The sequence below is a fragment of the Clinocottus analis genome, unplaced genomic scaffold (assembly GCF_023055335.1).
Source record: "Clinocottus analis isolate CAN_PGR_092001 unplaced genomic scaffold, fCliAna1.0.p SCAF_5, whole genome shotgun sequence".
Taxonomy (NCBI): Eukaryota; Metazoa; Chordata; class Actinopteri; order Perciformes; family Cottidae; genus Clinocottus; species Clinocottus analis.
This window is the reverse complement of record NW_027176207.1, coordinates 1900928-1919445: the sequence shown is the minus strand read 5'-3', so window position 1 is coordinate 1919445 and position 18518 is coordinate 1900928. Positions and strand designations below refer to the sequence as shown.

At 45.1% G+C, this 18518-nt stretch overlaps 1 protein-coding gene across 5 annotated transcripts in view; it reads left to right on the top strand.

Annotated features, from left to right (window-relative positions):
* The window catches only part of LOC137802126 (RIMS-binding protein 2), a 59502-nt gene that overhangs the window by 5074 nt on the left and 35910 nt on the right, over nt 1–18518 (top strand). For 3 of the 5 annotated variants that reach the window (XM_068599725.1, XM_068599722.1, XM_068599723.1), the window contains exons 3-5: nt 16101–16208; nt 16598–16726; nt 17959–18135. In XM_068599725.1, coding sequence (XP_068455826.1) covers nt 16101–16208; nt 16598–16726; nt 17959–18135 — 414 coding nt within the window. Of the gene's footprint in view, nt 1–1808; nt 2367–2849; nt 3105–16100; nt 16209–16597; nt 16727–17958; nt 18136–18518 lie in introns of those variants that run through there. The other 2 variants (XM_068599724.1, XM_068599721.1) reach the window with 2 other exon arrangements.

Sequence of the window (18518 nt, the reverse complement as noted above, 5' to 3'; positions counted from 1 at the left end):
AGGAATCTGTCTGGTCTCTTCACTGTTCAATTTTTTTCCGTCACTGGAAGTTCACCCTTTTTTCCTTGTGCTACCGAGTGCACACACACTGCTTGCGTACCAGTATGGGGATTATAGGATGTCCCTTTGTTTTCATAGCGAGTTATTGTGAACAATCTTAGCGTTGACAATACTGTTACCGTACCAGAAAACTGCCACTTGCAAAAAAATAAATAAATGAAGGCACAACGTCTATTTTTAACTTTGCTGCACCCGGCTGTGGGTTTTTCTAACACTGACCTTTAAAAGAACACAAGCCAGACCGTCGCCTTTCATCAGAGCAGCTTCAACAAGCCTGGTGTCAGTACAAAGCAGTCACCGAGTGCTCCAGCACATTTTGACCCGCTGTAGAGGAGATGAGAACAGGCAGGGCAAAAACTATTTAAAAAATGTAATAAATAAACTGCTCATACATTTACAACATGGTGTCAAAGAAGCAGATGTATAGCATCTAGTTTAAACAGTATTGCACCATAATGTCTGATATGTACTGTGTGTGAACAATAATAATCCTAAAGGTAATTTAAGGTAGCCTCCTCACATGAACGCAGCTTTGCCACGCTCGTCAAGTCCGCTCTTGTGAACATGACATGGCTATTTTCCGCCCGAGTTGATGATTGATGGTTGAGTTATTGTTTTTTTTGTCTGGCTTGTCACCGGGCTTGCACAGATACAGTACGCCAGATCAGTATCTGCACCAAACCCGACCTTTATTAAGCGCATTGGGTTACCGCCCACAGCGCGACGCTCCACATTAAGGAACAACTTTCTTTGTTAATGTCAGTGAACGGCAGCGTTTCTGCAACCAGCTGCAAGAATCTGTCACAGCGGCCGATGCAGTTCAACGAGCCACTGCAGTGCCTGGCCTCGTGTGACCTCGCATGAGAGCGAGCCCCTCCAGGCGTTTGCAGGTGAGAAATACAGATTCTACACGTGGGCACATGCATTTCCTCTGTTCAGCTACAACTTGCTTCTCAATGTTGGGATTGGAGTATTTTTTTAGCAGCAGCATTTATGTTTATTAAAAAAAATCTTTTTATTTTTATTTCCTTCACTGTTCTGCTTGCAGGCCTGTTGTAAGATAACTGCCACAGTGATATATGGATCTTAAAGTGGTACCCCTAAATATAATTGTGAGGCTTTGTGCTTTCAAACAATGTATAGTTTGTCACGGTTGAATGAGGATTTAACCAGACGGCATCCCCAATAACTTAACAAACCCCCTTCCAGCCCGTGTTCAGCTTGCTACAGAGATTTATGAAGCTGCTTCACCCGTTAGATAGAAAATTAGATGGAGTACCTGATTTATACCTTTTTGTAAATACGGGAAATGTCAGGATCATACTTAAACCGCCTTGTTAGTGTCGTTGAATCTGCTGCTTTACATGTTTTTTTTAATGTCCGCGTCTGAGGCTAAAAACACAAGACTAGCATTCATTATCTCGAAGGCATCTTATTTGTTTCTCTTGTGCACAACCGCAGTAAAACATCTGAACCAGTCTGGACGGGACGCACTTGTTCCCCGGCCTCCTGCAGCCTCCCTGTGTTGCAGTGTGTGTTGCAGTGTGTGTGTGTTGCAGTGTGTGTGTGTGTTGCAGTGTGTGTGCTGCCTATTGATTGTTCGAGAGGCGGCCGACATCATTCCAGCGTCATCTCCATGGAAACGAGCTCTGGTCGCGGTCATGATTGGGCCCCGTCTCAAAGCCTGCCTTTTTGTGATAGGACGGCGGCAGCAGTTCCTCCCTACCCCCCTCCTCTCGGCGACACTCGCCGTCTTACACACACACACACGCAAGCACACGCACACACATTTTTCCTCCTCCGTCCTCTTTCTTCACCTATTCGCCGCTGTAACCGAGATGGGATTAAACAGCCTGTCGAGCCGCATCGTATCCGGATGAAATGCTTTTTTTTTTTATTTTGACAACCACGGCGTCCATCGGGACGGACTCGCGGCCGGAGAGTCAACACGCCACGCACATCTCAGCCTCACTGAGGGACCGGGGACCCGAGTGGAAACCTGTTAGTTAGAGCGTTCTCTTGTTCTCTTCATCGCACGTCTCTTCTTGTTTTGCTATCTCAGTCGGGCCTGCATGTGTTGTTTCAGCGTTGCATAGGTTAAGTGGGCTAGTGTGTCTTTTCCCTTCTTTCTTTTTTTGGGACCAGCACTTAGAACGACAGAGCGGTACGGCATGAAGAAGCGGGCTATGTCAGTGCAGCCAGCGGGACTCTGGATCTGAATGCTACACGGTGATGAATACTAACCACAGGATGCTCAAGAATGCTAGCAGGACGATGACACTGATTGGAGCCCAGGCCGAAAATATGTAAGATCCCTTTGGAGTTGGTTGTCCTCATTTTTGGTAAACGTCACAGCGGCCGAGCGAGGGGGGGAGGTTCTTCACAACTCCAGATTTAACTGTGACTGGTTTTGTCTCTGATGTGGCACACGGACTCTTGCTCAAACTGATTGTAGGTGAGAAACTTCTCCAGTGCCGTTTGTGTCTGCTTCAACTCTCCACTTTATAGGGGTTTGCAAATTTAAGTTCACATCAAGTACGGCAATAACAGTCCTGCGCTCGGTTTGGGACGCTTCGCCCCGGCTGTTAACGAAACCCTCCTTGTGAACCGCTGGAGAAAAGAGTGACATCTTTTATATGTTTTTTTTTTTTTTTCTTCAAGTCGACCTGTCAAAGCTGATTCGGAGTCATTCTCCTCCCAAGCAAATGAAAAGCCCGCCATGGCTCGGTCACGGCCGGGCACCTCGTTTAAGTCACATTGATCCCAGCTGCGCGGTTTGACTTTGACAGAGAGTGATGTACGACCTGTGCACCCGGCCTGAGCAGCCCGAGCCTGCACCGGTGCACACAGGAGGGATGGAGGTGTCCGAGGCTCTCGGGCGACAGCAGCCGGAGTCGAGCGGGCCGGAGCAACGGGACGATAAGCAACTCTTGGACAAGGCGGTCCCGGCCACGGCTCATATCACCTCGACGTCACTGTTGGGGAAAAGGCACCACTCGCTTTATGCAAACCTGAATGGTTTTGAAGCAGAAGGGATTCGCAAGGTGAGTGTGGGTCTTCCAGTCTTCTTGATGGTTTGGGGCCCGGAGACACACCAGAGGCTCCCCACTCATATTAAAGAGTAGAGTTGATGGCGTATTGTCAACAGATTACTCAAACCATGGCTTTTAATTGTCACATTGCGGACTTTAACATTTCTCTTGCACTGTTACATGTTGGGACAGGTGGTTGGATTATCATGTGTGTTGGATCACAGGGATGTCATGCTGAAGTTGTGTGTGCAGCACTTTTTTCTCAACACTTAATATGGGGGAGAAGCTGTATCTGCTGTGGGGCTGTCAGCCATTATGCTGACCTGTTGTGATCTTGTACATATTTTCACACCTCTGCACATCCTATTACCACAGAAGATCCACTTAATGGTAGACAAATGAAAATCAATAGGACAGCCATCAGATTTGCCATGTATCTGATGGCTGCTCATAACATAGCCTGTGCAATGAAAAGACATCAGACTACCTTATACTCCGTCCAATATGGGATATTTTTAATGTACCAGTAGAAGCAAAGTAGTATTGATTTTAACATCTGGAATATTTCATTGCGAGACGTTCAGCTGCACTAAATACAGTTGGTTGATATACGAGTAAAGTAAAAGTGCCCGTTTGTGTAAAACATACTGGGAAGATGAAGGCAACTGAATCTACTTGTGTCATGTTGAGCTTCCACTCAGTCACCGTCCACATACACTGTACATATGCTTTTTAAATGCCTATAATAACAATAATTACATGATCAACTTATCATTCAATGTATAGGCATGAGCTCGATCCTTTTTTACGATACGGACTTATCGATAATTTTTATCGACTTATCTGATGATATTAACATGACCTCTATTATTTACCTTTATCCACTTAGCATACAATATTTGGACTAATAATATTTACGTCATCGACTTATCGTACGATATATATGGACATGACCTCGATATGTTTTAAGTTATTGACTTATCGCACGACTTCAATGCACCAGACCTCAATCATGTTTGCTGATCATAAGTTTTCTCGCTGTGAGACCAGAGAATATCACCAACCTTTGAGCCGACACGATGCCATGAAACCCAGCAGGGTTCACCTCCCATCATCAGACTTTTCCACTGTGTGTAACTGAACGTCCAAGAGAAACTACGCTGAGACACGTTTAGTTGTCACTTGTGGTTTCGCTGCTTTCGTCACCTCGTCTGCAACGGCGTTATTATGCTATTACAATATCAATAAATCAATGGTATGAAATTGTTTTAAAAGGACAGTATTGTTATTGCAAATTTTTCTGTGACAATATATCGTCCTGCAGTTTCTCCCTGACCATTATATTTATCTCATTAGATTGTTTATCCTCAGCTGAATTTATCTCATTCCTTTTTCCTCTTTTATTGGATGGATTGAATGTGAGGCAGAGTTTCATTCTTTAACCAAGGCAAAACAGTGTGAGCAGCGATGTCTGCTGTCTCCCCCACCCCCAGCACTTCCTTACCCAATCATTAAACAATAGCAGCGTAGTAAAAGCCCCTAATGAACTGTCAACACACAACATGAGAGAAGATCCTCGGCCACAGAAGCTGAGCGGGAGCATCAAATGATGAATAGGAATAGATTATTTGTCCATTTCAGACCAGCGGGGGTTGGAAGGGGTCTGTCACTCTTAGATTATTGTTCATAATAACACCATTATTTGCATCTGGGGTACCTCATCCTTTTGTCTTATATTCCACCCATAATGGAGGACTGTGTGTGTACGGCAGGATGCTTCTTTGTTATCAGAATATAATGAACCTCTGTAGTTCTTCAGAAGTAAAACATTGATGCAAGACACAGAGCAGGTATTCTACAGCAGAAGGAAAGTGAATGAAACTGCAGCTGGAAATTGGCATCATGTTCAGCAACCCCCTTTATAAATGGAGTCGGTAGAAAGATGGCTGCTCTTACAGTGTAGTTAATCATCAGATCTCCATGATCCGGTGTGGCTCAGCACACAGAGCATGCCTTGTATTGTGCTCCATGCTCGCCCTGCGTTATTGACCCAGAATATGAGAGGGCACTGGTGTGTCAGACTCAGCTGGAACCAGCATGCCTTGTTTTGATGCAGCAGATCTGTTGTGTGCCGCTACTCTATGTGGTTGAACTGGCCTAGAATTGAAACAGGTGTATCATCTTATTTTCAGGTAATCGTTTCATGCTTCTTTCTATATTGGAGATAATATTTGCATGCCTTTTGTTTTTATTTGCTCTTGTCGTTATCGTACTGTCGCTGATGTGACTAATAAGCCAACGGTATATTCATCTGTGAGTGCAAATTATACTTGTCAGTCTCTCTTTCTCTCCCTCTACTTCCTGGAGGAAAGGAGCTTGATTCCTCTGAAGGCTAATGAGCTCGTTGTCTGTGTGGTCCTCTGTGATCTCAACTCTTACACACCTGTCTGGATACCATATGGCTGCCCCGCTGATGACTGACGGGTTTACACTGCTCCAAATGGAGCTACCAAGAGACAAAGTACAAACAAAACCCTGTTTCTCATCGACAGCTCCCCTGAAGACCCTTTACGTAGATATAATCCCTCCCTGTGATGGTGATTGTGAAGCTAAAACCGGGATGAAGTGGTCTTTTTAAAAAGTACTCCACACAACAGTGGTAACCTTAAGCGTGCGCTCAATCTGTCACTGCAGACGGTTAGTGGAGTCTTTTAGGAATACCTGGTCAGGTTGTTTGACTTGGAGAGTGTCTATGGATACCGTAGTTAGTCCAGTTATAACCCAAACGTTGGAGTAATTGTGCTCTATGTGGTGTCGGCTGTGCTTGTGCAGCCTGTAAATACACTGTACGCCGTGTTACCTTGTCACCGAGTCATTCCAACTGCTGTGGACACGATGACATAACCGATGCTCAGCAACACATACGGTTGAGTGTTGCCCTGTGACGCGCTGACGCCAGCTCTACAGGTCACCACCGACCTCGTCTGCGCTGTGTCTTTATAGAAGACCTGATTTTAACCAATACGTTCCCCGTCTTCCATCCTCCTGAAATGAATCGCTAACCTCAAAGAGGTCGCAGTCTTTTGAATTGTGACTCATCCGCTTATTGTTCTGCCTCCGATAAAGTATGTGGTGATGAGACGGACACGTATCGGGTTGATTAAAGGGTTTTAATGTCTTTAGAAAAAAGGTCCCTCTGTCCAGCAGTGTTCATTTAGGAAACTGATAATTTTCAGAGATGATTGCCTAAAAAATATTGTTGCCTTCTTCCACGTGGAGCGCTGGAAACGCTCCACATTGCACATGTTGTGTTTTTTTTATGAAACCCTGAACACCCTGGAAATCAGTGGACTGTGACATTATTGTTGCACACTAAAAAATAGGGATTTAATTTAAACTTTCATAACTTGTGGGGTTCTGTTTCAGGGCGTAATGGTGGCCTTGTTGTAAACGATATGTAGTCTTGGTGATGTGTGTGTGTGTAAAGCGTGTATGACCTCGCTGGTCGCCTTGTTTGCATCCATGAAATCTTTATTATTGCGTATTGTGGATCATTTAATGCATTGGCAAATCCATGTACTTAAATAACATTGGACACCGCATTGATTCAGTAAATACAGTGATGTCACAGGATCTTTTGAGAGGCAGATAAGAGAAATATCAGTGTGAGATTTATTCCTGTTGCTGATTCTATTCGCCTCCTTTTTGCCTCAAGGTCCTGCTCGTCTATGTGTTTGTGTTTGTTGTGCACGTATGAGGGTGTTTTATTGGCTAGCCGCGTTGTATGACTTGTGAATAATTGATGAAGCAGTGAGAGGGGAAATCTCTGGAGTATTGGTCTCACACTACTGCAGCCCAAACATGGCTGTCCTGTCTGTCTGGCTGCTGTCTGGCTGCAGCGAGGTGCAGACTCTCTGCAGAACGACGGGTCGGCCGTGGCGTTCGCTGTCATGTTCACTCACAGTGAAGCGAGAACTGAAGGGGCGGGGTGGGAGGCGGGTCGCCTCCACTTCCACTTCACACACTGCTCTGTATGTCTGCATGTACCAGAATACATTCTGTTGACCAGGCGGCTAGTTAAACAAGAGACTGGACACGCTGTGTTTGCTGCAGCCGGCCATTTCAACCATCGCAACCTCAAGAGACTCCTCCTGAAATACCATCAACATGTGAACTTTCCCACAAATTGCATTGTTGTAGCAATGCATAGTGTATAAAGATACAATAAGCAATACTATGATCATATTTTATCATATCATACCAATACTATTATCATATTTTTGTAAAATACTGTTATATTTTGTGCCTTATTTTTTATTTATTTTTTACCTTAAGTTTAGTATAATTCTGTGTTAGGAGAACCGAGCAAAATAAGCTTTTCATTGTATAAAATAACTGTCTGTTATCTGTGCATATGACAGTAAAAACATCTTGAATCTTGTTCTAACTATTGCTCACTGGTGCACAGATTCTTAAAATTCAAGTGCATGCCACACCCACAACAGCATGAATTATTATTATTATGGCCCATTAATTTACTTCCCATTTCCCTGTCAAACATAGACTATGACGCCTCATTCATTGCGAGAGCAATAGCACGCAATTACTCTGGTGTTTAAAGGTGGGAGAGACAGTTTGTGTCATCAGCAGTTGGTATTTCGTCCTCCACCTGTTCTTCAGCCACGGCGTTCGCCTCTTTAAAGGCTTAAACTCGGGCCTGATATCACACGGAGGGTGTCTCCATCCAGACGGCTACACATTTGGCGTCCACCAAAGGGCTTCCAGCTGCCTGTGACATTTCCGTACCATTTGGTCCCGCTCCCAGACTGCTGGCGAGATTAATCCCTTGATTACCTTCGCCCGCCTCCCCTCACGATGGGGGAAAACGCTTTCTGCCCGCGGGAGGAAGAGGGAGACTCATTTTGGTGACCGGCTGAATGTCAAGAAAGGTCGCCGAGGCCTTTCATTACTGGAGCGCTCGCTTCTGCCAGATGTGTATTTATTGAATGTGACTCGAAAAAGGGCTTGTTGTGGAACGCGGCGTCTAGACATTTGAATGGCCCGACATTGTTGTTCAAGACTAATTGTCAGTGTGTGTTCTAATAATGGCTCCGTCGTCTGGAAACTGACTTTCAAACCTGCTCGGCCCCGAGCTCTTCTGAATACGTTGAATGTACAGCGTCGGCCTCACGTTCTAGATCATGATGTCACATGATTTGTGTTCGAGGTCGACTGATGGTGGAGGAATTGGCCGATTGATCAGCTGATTGTTGGATATTTGAGAGATACATTTTGTGTGGAGGATAAACTGATATGGGCCGTGCAGTTATGTATGGAACAGTAATGTTGTTTAAAGGTAGTTTAAACTCCTGAGTGTAACGTAAATATTGTACCATCGCCACACAGACAGAACAAACACTGAGCCGCATACTTCAGCCAGTCTGATGGTGTTCAGTCACCTGGCCGCGTTGCCATCAGCATGTCAGCCACGTGTTGGCACAGTGATGGTGTTCACTGAGAATGTGAGAATCTCACAACCGGAAACATCCTGAACTTTGGTGATGAGATGCTGGCTGGGCGGAGCTGCAAGGATGACAGTAACAGAGTAGGAGTAGTGATTTATTTCTTTATTTTTGGCGGCACAGTCCTTGCAGGGCTGGTTAGGTCCGTTGTTTCCAATTATTTTTATGCACTTCCACTTCTGGCTGCATAGTCGCTCAGCCCAGCCTGGGGAATGAAATTGTCTAAATGGCCCTTGTTCTCTTTTTTTTATCCACGAGGCAGAGGCTGCTGAAAACACTTCAATGCCAATTTCAGGGTCTCTTTATATGAACATGAATTTCAAAATGCGCGTTCAATATTCAAGACGTGAGAATATTGCATTGGAGGGGGCAAAAAAGCAACGCAGGGTTGTGCATAAGAGGATAAATAAAAGCCAAATATTGCCTCGTTTTCTCTATTATGATGACTGATGGGGATTTAAATGTCAGATTCACTAATCGACCGTGAGCTGGTGCCAGTGTGATGGGGAGTGTGGGGGGGGGGGGCCTGTATGCATATGCAATTTACTTTGGCAAGATTAAGGGTTATATTCTTTTGAAGCTCTCGGGGGTTTTGAACCCGTGGAGGGTCGAGGACGAAACAAATCATCCCCACCACAGTCTGCCTCCCCGCCATCCATTTTTTGCTGACACTGCACTAAACGGGATAATCCTCCCCCCCTTCTGTTCATCTTTTGATTTAAATTTTTTTTTTTTTAAAACACCAGATGTTCTCCGCGTGTCTGACACCTTATTAAGGCTCGGGGGGGGATCGTGACATTTCTATTTGCGGGCCGTGGAGACGACGAGGCGGCCGTGACCGTATGGACTTTAATTACCAGTGTTGTAAATGTTTATAGGAACAAACTTTAGAGTCACAACGGAGACGAGACGCGGACGCTGATGGGATGAGCCATCGCAATGAATGGTACACCCGCCATGCATCGGCGGATGCTAAAACAAAGTTACCGTTGCTTCCATGACTTAACTTGGATTAAAGCGTGAAATCACTACTGGCATAAGAGATGGATAAGTCACTCCACCTGACGGGCGTCTAATGGTTGAGGAAACCATCCGTTGGTGGAAGCTCGTTAGTCCGTGCCACATAAAGGTGATGTGCTGTATCTTATATTCTAAACACATGGAGGGGGAAAGGCCCTAACAAGCATTTCCAGTCAGCTTTTTTTTGTGCACAACCTCCTCCAGAGGACGTTTGTATGAGGGGGTGGTGGAGGTAGATTGCTGGACGCCTGGGTGGTGGTGGTGGAGGGGGGCTCTCGTGTTGCTTCTTTGTTCTCTCTACGCAGTAAGAGACCCCCTAATCTGTCACCGTCAGGTACCCCTGGGGGGGACGAGTCATGATAAATACAGGAGGGGATTTGAGAGGACACTTAAGAGGGCTTCTTCATGACTTATATATGAGGAAAGGGAGAGGGAGCTGCTGTTAATGCAAATACCTCAGGCCACAAACAGCTCTGTGGCTTTTTTTTTTAGACTGGCGTAGATGGCATCCTCCCTGTAAGACATTTTTGCAACACCACATATCTTAAATAACTTCGAGCCTACTTTGTTGTCCTGTAAAAACGTATACTATTGCCACCTTCCTTCATCGTTGTAATTACAGGTGGAGGAAATCAAAACAGATTCGTCCTCAAACTCCGTTGGCGCCTTGAGAGGATGTTCGACAGCAGAGCATCCCAGGAACCTCATTAGAAACCCACCGATGTCCCTGCAGGAGACGGAGATAAAGAGAGCCATTGATTTGGCTCTAAATTGTAACGCCTCGCTGATAGCGTTGAAGTCCATTAGTATCCGCTTCAGTGCGCGGGCGGCCATTCACTGTCGGCGCTGGTTATAGGTTTTTCAGTTACTCGCCTGTGCTGGCAATTAAATCGGTGCTCAAGAGTCAGTTCAGGGTCGACTCTGTGGGAGGAGGCCTTTCCCTCCCTTCTGTTATTACCGGGACCGGACCAGGCTTGGATTAATTAAGGCACACTTCCAGATTCAGCAGACTGCCTCCTTCTTGTCAATCCTCTGAGTGAAACACTGCTGAATGAAACTCAGCGAGTACTAAAAAAAAAAAATCAATCTGTAGTGTTCTGAAACGCCGGATGAAAAAAATTGTAGAATGTTAATAGCTATGAATTATTAAGCTGCTGCCTCCAGGACTTGTTGTACTGAAACAACGACTATCATGTTGTGTTACTGCCCCCCTCTCCCTCATCTAGTCCTTCCCAAAATGAGCTGTGTCTCGTTTCTGTCCCAAAGCCCCGATCTACAACTGGTATAATTAGTGGTATGTTAAAGTACTGCTTCAGATGCAGACCCTGGGATTTCATGGGTTGTAATACCTAATGATGCTTTAACCAATATCATGTCCAACAAAGAGTTAACAATGGCCAAATGTATGTGTGTGTGTTTGTGTGTGTGCGTGCCCGTCGTGCATTGCCTGTGTCTTTGTCTTGCCGGCTCCGTAGAGACTTAAAGGGAGGCGGGGAGTTCTAGCTGTCAGCTGAAAATGCTGATGTTGGTGTTTCCATGAAACCAGACATTTCCATGCGCTTTACAAAAGCTTCTCCTTGGATCCCAGACAAAAGGATAATGTTGCTGCGGAGCCTTATGAATATGTACGGCTAAATTGAACATTTAATGATCCATTCAGATCTTTGCTGATGTCCTCTTTGTCTCGTATTGTATTTAGATTCTACCTACATTTTGTTGTCAAACATTGAAAATACACTAAAGGCTAAATGGACTATACTTCAAAGATGTACGCTACTATTACACTGCACTATTCAGCAGTTTACTTTTATGATCCAAGAAAACACATAAAACGCAGTAGTAGGTCAGGAAATGAATGAAACGGGACGATGTATGGTGGCCCAGAAGGAAACACAGATCACAAGCAAATGGAGAAAGCATTTTTTCACAAAATTGACGGCACACAATCAAAAAAAGGTTTAAAAACCGAATACGGAAATCGCACAGAAGGGAACTCCAACAGAAGTTTCCAGGGGACACTAAAAAGTGACGCACATGCCGGGCATGATGTTTGTCGCTGTGTGTATTATTTTTTAGTGATGTGGCTCATGGAGTTACTGAAGTTGGTTTATCGGTCCGTGTTTTTTAATTCTTTTTAACGTTCTGGTGGCATGAATCAAATATTCCAGATGTTTGCTTAATAATTGAGCTGAACCATGTTTCTTTTCATCTTATTTCCATTGTGTTCGGTGGGACTTTTCTTTTATGTTTTCTTCTCATTGCAGCATTATTTTACAACTGTTCTTACGTTCCTGTTTTTTTTTTTTAAATGTACTTTCTTTTCTCTTTCCATGTGTTTTATTTTCAGTGCGTTTAGCTGTGTCTCAGTCTCAATAACTTTAATTCGACGCACAGAGAAGTTCTATCTACTGGCATTGCTATTAAAACCCTTTGAAACTGTGAGACTGGAACAGTTTGCCTCACTTTGGATGTTACCGCATTCGCACTGTGGCATGCTTTGATGGAGCTATTAAACATACATTACTTCTGTTGGTTTTGAAGATTTATTTTTATTTGACTCAGTCACTGTTCACGTCTCACTTTGTGGGCATTTTCCTTTTCCGAGCAGTTTTATTGGCTCCAAACGAGACTCGCACGGCGAGTGGCCAATTCATGAAGATTTGTCCTGATTGACTGGTTTCTATCTGCTTGTGTTTTCCTTTTTTAATCCATCCGCATCGGTCTTTGCTTCTCGACAAGGAAAGGGATGAATTCCAGAAAATCGTTTTCATTTAGCCTCAGAGGCACATAAAACAGCAGCTGACCCAGATAGTCAAGAGGCAACTCAGCCTGCTCGCTGCTGAAGCTCAGTGTCAGCTTTTTATGAGAAATACAAGTCATAAAATTCAAGTAATACATGTCTGGATGATTGATAAGCGTGTCGCTTGTGAAGTCTATCTTTAATGTTGCTCTTTTATTTCCGTGCGTCAATAAAGTTTTGTTGTTTTCATTAACCTTTTTTTATTTTTTTGACCTCGTGTCATGATAAATGGCATTACAGTTACTCTGCGGCGGTCCAGTTGCGTTTACCAAGGAGGCCGGTAGCGTGTTGGCTCTCAGAAGCAGTTTTACACACCTGAAAGTACAACATTCTTTGTATTTGTAATCTGAAAACCACCAGATTCAGCTCCTCTTCTTCGGTGGAGAACGCACCAGATGAAACCAGATGCCATCAAGGTTTTTTTTTCTCACTGTGCCAAATGTCTTTGGCAATCAGTTCAAGGCTCATCCACCCGCTGCTTTTACCAGCTGCACTCGCGTAGGACTGAGAGAGGAACGAGCTATGTTGGCTTACTGCGCAGTTCCTTTTTAGGTGTCATTTGCATAATCAAGACTTAGTCTGAATTGTAGATGAATTCCACCTCAATCAGTAACGGATCACTTTTCCCGTTTTCACAATCAAACAGAATAGTCAACCTTCCCATATTTGACGGCTGTTGATGCAACATGGCTCCATGAGGCCCGGCCTCTCCTGACAGACGCCCCCCCCCCCCCCCACCACCACCCTCCTGCTACTGCGCTTACGTCTGCCTCGCTTACTGAGCCAGGCCCATGTGAAGGCTGCAGAGAGGAGAGCTGGCTGAATGCTAATACACTGGCCTTGAGTGGACCTCACCACCTGCAGCCCTTTTTCCCCGTGGCAGCAAGAGAAAGCAGGAGGCGGGGATGGGGAGGTGGAGAGGGGGGGGTTCTGTCTCCGGCATTACCTCATGGCTAAAGACCTCCGGCGTATTTCAGTGGGATTTCCCAGGGAACAATTACAAGACATGGACGCGCTCCAAGATCATTAGCCTCCGAATGGAGGGCGGCGGAGGCCGGCCTCCATTCGGAGGTGATTGATTTGGGCTTCAACCCGTCGTCCTGAGAGGGCTCTGGGACCAGCTCCTCTAACTGATGGCAGAATAACTCTCAAGGACACAAAGGTTCATCGGAGAGCTGAGGCATTAAAGAGGCGACATAACTTAGGCTAAGTTTAGGCTGCAGCTGTTTCCCGCTAGATGTAGTGTTCGGGCATCACTTCAATGACATTTATTTGTGTTGCCGTTGGCTTGGTGTCGCATGCCTGAGTCGTAGCATCCGTGTGTGTTAACGTATTAAAGCTAAAAGTTTGTGAATTGCATCCTCCAAGGAAATATTGCAGTGTGAAAAAGACTACACGGGCAGGAATATCCCACAATGCAATGCGGTAGTCCCATCAACATTGACAAAGGCTCTGTAGCGTCAGATTATTGCGTCAATGCGAGTGTAAGCGAGGCAGTATGAGTTCATTTGGTCACATTTGCAACTGCAGACGCAGTATCCGTTTACATTTTTCTTTTTTTCTCGGCCGGTGTGACATCCAGAAGCAGAAGCACTCACTGTGGTTTGGAGGACTGGTTCGGTTCTTCTTTGCTGTTCTTGCCATCGTCCCGCAGCTAACGGCCTCACTGTTGTCTGATCCGCTGTCTGCTGCTGCGCTGACGACCGTTAGGCTGCTGCTTTATGTTAAAAGCGGTCCACCCCGGTATTCAAAACATCCTGTTTCATTCACATATCCAAGACAATATCAGTCTTTTTTTCTTATTTTTCTGCACTTCTTCATATCTTCATACCAGAATTCTTGCCTTGTCGAAAAGCTTCTGAAAAAGAGCCTTGTCTGAACCTTTCCTTTTTATCCTGATGCTAAGTTTTGTGCTTAATGCTTTCTAAATGTTTCTAAAAGAAAAGAAAAAAGTAACATATTCACATTAAAAGCAAGAAACATCACCTTTTTTTTTAAAACTTTCGAGCTCTCCCTTATTCCTCACATTACGGTACAAGAGATGAATCAAACGGAGACGGTTGAATGAGCAGCGACCCTGAAAAATGAATCCATCATCCAGGAAGCAAGAGATCTGGTCTTCAAGTGCTGCTCAAGGTTCACAGGACAAGCTATCTACGCTTTAGTGTGCAGCTCATCTGTGATAACCTAATATATCATCTAAAGAAGAGAGAATCCCACACATGTATTAGTGTGTGTGTTAGCCCTCTGACCATAATGCGTTAAGATTCCTGCATCTGATCTTGATAGTGAAGTGTGTAAAGAATCGATTGGCAGATTAGTTACAGTTGCTTCTGGTTCATGTTGTAAAATATAAAAACCACAAATGTCTTTACAATCTTTAGGCCGGTAAACAAAGGTACATTTTTCTCCATGAAGCTTTTTTTTTAATGTGCTAACAATGTTTTTTAATTTATTTTTTAACTTCATAATAACAACAAAATTGCCAAAACAAACAAATCATCTTGTTTGTCTGGCAGCAGCTGACTGCAGTGCGTTCCCAAAGAGAGCGTTAACTTGCTGAGTCACTGGATGTATTGATCCTAAACGTCCGTGAAGAAGCCTACGGACTACTTTTTTTTTTTGTCTACACTGTCAAATAGTGATAACATTGTTGCTTTGACTGCAAGCGTTTCATCCTGATCTATACAGCACACTGTACAGTACTGTACATGTATTTCAGGACGCGGCTCTGGCCGAGACCACGGGATGTTTTTCTGCATTCATTGCTGCTTTGTGTCTCTCGACCGTCGTGAAGATAATATTTTTTGCTCTGCTAGCACTTCTACAGTTTAACAGGAATTATTTCCATGAAAACCACATGGTCTTTTCTGGCACTTCTTTGCAACCCACCGACTAGACGTTCAGACCGGGTGTCCGGCGTTACCGTTACACACACACACACACACACACACACACTGGAGCCTCAGCTGCTGCTCCAGTACACAGCTGGTAATTAGTGTTGACTTAAGTAACAGGTACATTAGCGTCGCAAAACCCTCCGGGGAGCCGCCGGACCGCCCGTCATCTGTGTGATTGCGGCGGAGGGCTGTTTCACGTTGGTAATGAGGCAGGTTTACCGGTGTTTCACATGTGGAGCCGTCCGTGTGCTTCATCCACGATGGGGTATCCCCCCCCCCTCACTCTGTGTTGCTTCAGTTTAAGGGTAGGCACATGCAGACCAACCCTCCTCTTTACCTCCATGTGTATCTGTTCACCCCATCTGTCCATCTGCTCTCACTGTGTGCCAGCTCGACCCTCAACGCCTCCCTTCCCCCACAATCTGAACACTTAAATTTAGGAAAATGAATGAAGTGATTTTTTTCTGACTCCAATTCATGCAATTTATTCTCCTTGTTTCTTCCCTTGTTTTTTCTTCCTCGCCCTCGCAGCTCGGCATGAGCGCAGCGCTCTCCTTCCCGCTGCGCCGCGTTAATGTGGCGTAAGAGGTGTTCGGCGCCGCGGGCGGGTTGATGGAGTCGGCCTAATGAAAAGCCTTTTAGTCCGGCTGTCGTCTGTCGGCGCTCGAGAAATCAAACTCGATCCTCAGAACAGACACTGGTGTTGTTTTATAAATAATACACACTGTGTTGTGTAACCTCCGTTGTGCTTGTGTGCTGTTTGCAGAATGGCACCGACTACGGCTTCCTGGTGCGTCAGAACTCTGAGCTCCTGCGAGCGCTCGACGAGCTGGAGAAGACCTGCACCACACTGAGGGAGGAGAACGGCCTGCTGGTACGACTAAAAATAACACGAGTTTGTAGTCTTGACTTCCTGGAAAGTAGGCCAGGTGCACAGGAGCAGCGAGCAACACAGTTTAAAACTTGCATTGTTTTACGTGAGGTGCTGCTGCTATTCCTGCTGCTGCTTGCTCTTTATATTCTGTTCATAAATAGATGAATGTCTGGACAGTGTGTTGGCCTTTCCCCCCCACATTTAGCTCCTGAAGTCCCGCTGGTAACAGATGACACCAAACTGCCACTCTCCAAACCTTTAACTCCTGAGATCCTTTCTGGTTTGGCACTGCTGCGTTTGTGTTAGCCGTTTTCGCCGCCGGGCTGTTTTTTTTTTTTTTTTTTTGCTGTCTGCTGACAATATTTTGTTTCCCCCGTGTGTTTCTCCAGCGGAAGAGCAGCGCCCCGGAGACTGAGGAGAAGGTCAGACGTCTGAGGAGAAAGAACACCGAGCTGTCTGTTCTCGCTAAGCGGCTGGAGGAGAGGGCTCGGAAACTGCAGGAGGCCAACCTCAGAGTGGTATAACGAACGAAACGAGCCCAAACTGTTTCACCACCGGTCGCGTTCGTCCCTCGTTCGTCCCTCGTTCGTCCCTCGTTCGTCCCTCGTTCGTCCCTCGTTCGTCCCTCGTTCGTCCCTCGTTCGTCCCTCGCCGTGACCCAGATGCTCGACAGCGACTCATTATCTAGCGCCGCCACCCGATTCAGCACAATGTCCGGGAACGGGTTGAATGGAATAGTTTCAGCGTGTGATGAATGGGAGCCTTGTTGGAAAAAATACCGGCACCCTATTCAATAATTTAATGCATCACTGCATTGGGCTGCAAGAACTCCGTTTTCCAGCCGAAAGCCTCTTGAGATGTAATTCATCTCCAGGAGAGAAGCAACGGATCGCGATAAAACACTCGATCAATGAGTTGATCGTGGTGAATTTCTGTTGTCGGGATAATCATGACTCTCCTCACCTGAGTGACTTGCTCGCTATGATGTAGAGAAGTTAAGAAATACAGGATTTATTGAAGGAAGACTAAGTCTATTTTTATCCTTTGGGAGACCTTATGATTTATGATTACCTTATTTATGTTTGTCACAACCGTATTCAAGATCTTTGTCAGCAAATCTGTGATGCAACATCTATATATATATATATATATATATATATATATATATATATATATATATATATATATATATATATATATATATATATATATATATATATATATATATATATATATATATATATGAAGTACGTTTCAGTCTCATTTTAAGAGTTTTAAGCATACTTTGTGATAATAATATCGGAAATAGAAATCATTTTGGCCAGAATGATCATGACCTGATTTCCATACAGTCTCATGCTCTTTGCCCGTTAGATATCATCTATACTTCTATTATATCAAAATATTTTGTCAGACCTAGTATTACAGATGCGATGCAGTTTTACCCACAACTAGCAGACTAGCGGGGAAGTTGGTGTTCAATAATTTCATGAATAATCTCTTGAAACATGACCTGAACGGCACGTTACAATCAGATCCTGTCGCACGATTCTCATGAAAAGTAGCGTTTGACCGCCTTCATGCCGCTCTGTGTGACATCTGGTCGTCTATCTTCACTTTGCCGATGTTAAGAGAGCCAGTTTGTGTGAAAGCGTGATTCATCAGAATATTTCCCCAGTAAAAAGTTGTCTTCCTCTTTGAACTCCGCTCTGGTGATGAATGCAGAACTGTCCCTCTGGCTGTCGTGCAGGTGAACTCCCCGTCGCTGTTGAGACCCGGGTCGGTGGAGCACTACAAGAGGGCGTTCGCCCGTCAGCGAGCTCGCGACCTCGCCCAGCACGCCGACCTGCTGCTGTCTAAGGACAAAGAGATTGCCGCCCTGCAGCAAGAGTGCCGGGAGCTGGAGGCACGGCAGGCCACCACCAAGGTACGCCTCACACGACCCCTCAGTCACCGGTCTGAACCGTGGACCCTGGTTTGAACTCATTGTGGAGACCACTTATCTCCCATCTCTTAATCCGAACCCGTCATCCCTGCCACAAGCTCGCCCTCTGCTGGACGACGTGGGTACTACTCATCCTAACTCCTTCTTAAACCCGTATTAGAAAGGCTGCGTCACAGCTGATGACTCGATGACAGTGCAGGAACAGGCTGCCTTTCTAAGTGCCTGTTTTTAATTACTGCTCCAGTGACTTTAGAGCTGAATGTGAACATCTGCTGGGTTTTGTATTATAAAGACGGGTCATCAAGGCTGTCTATTGATCCAGTAAGAGCGTCTGCACTGGATCCCATGTTCAACTTTTCAACATG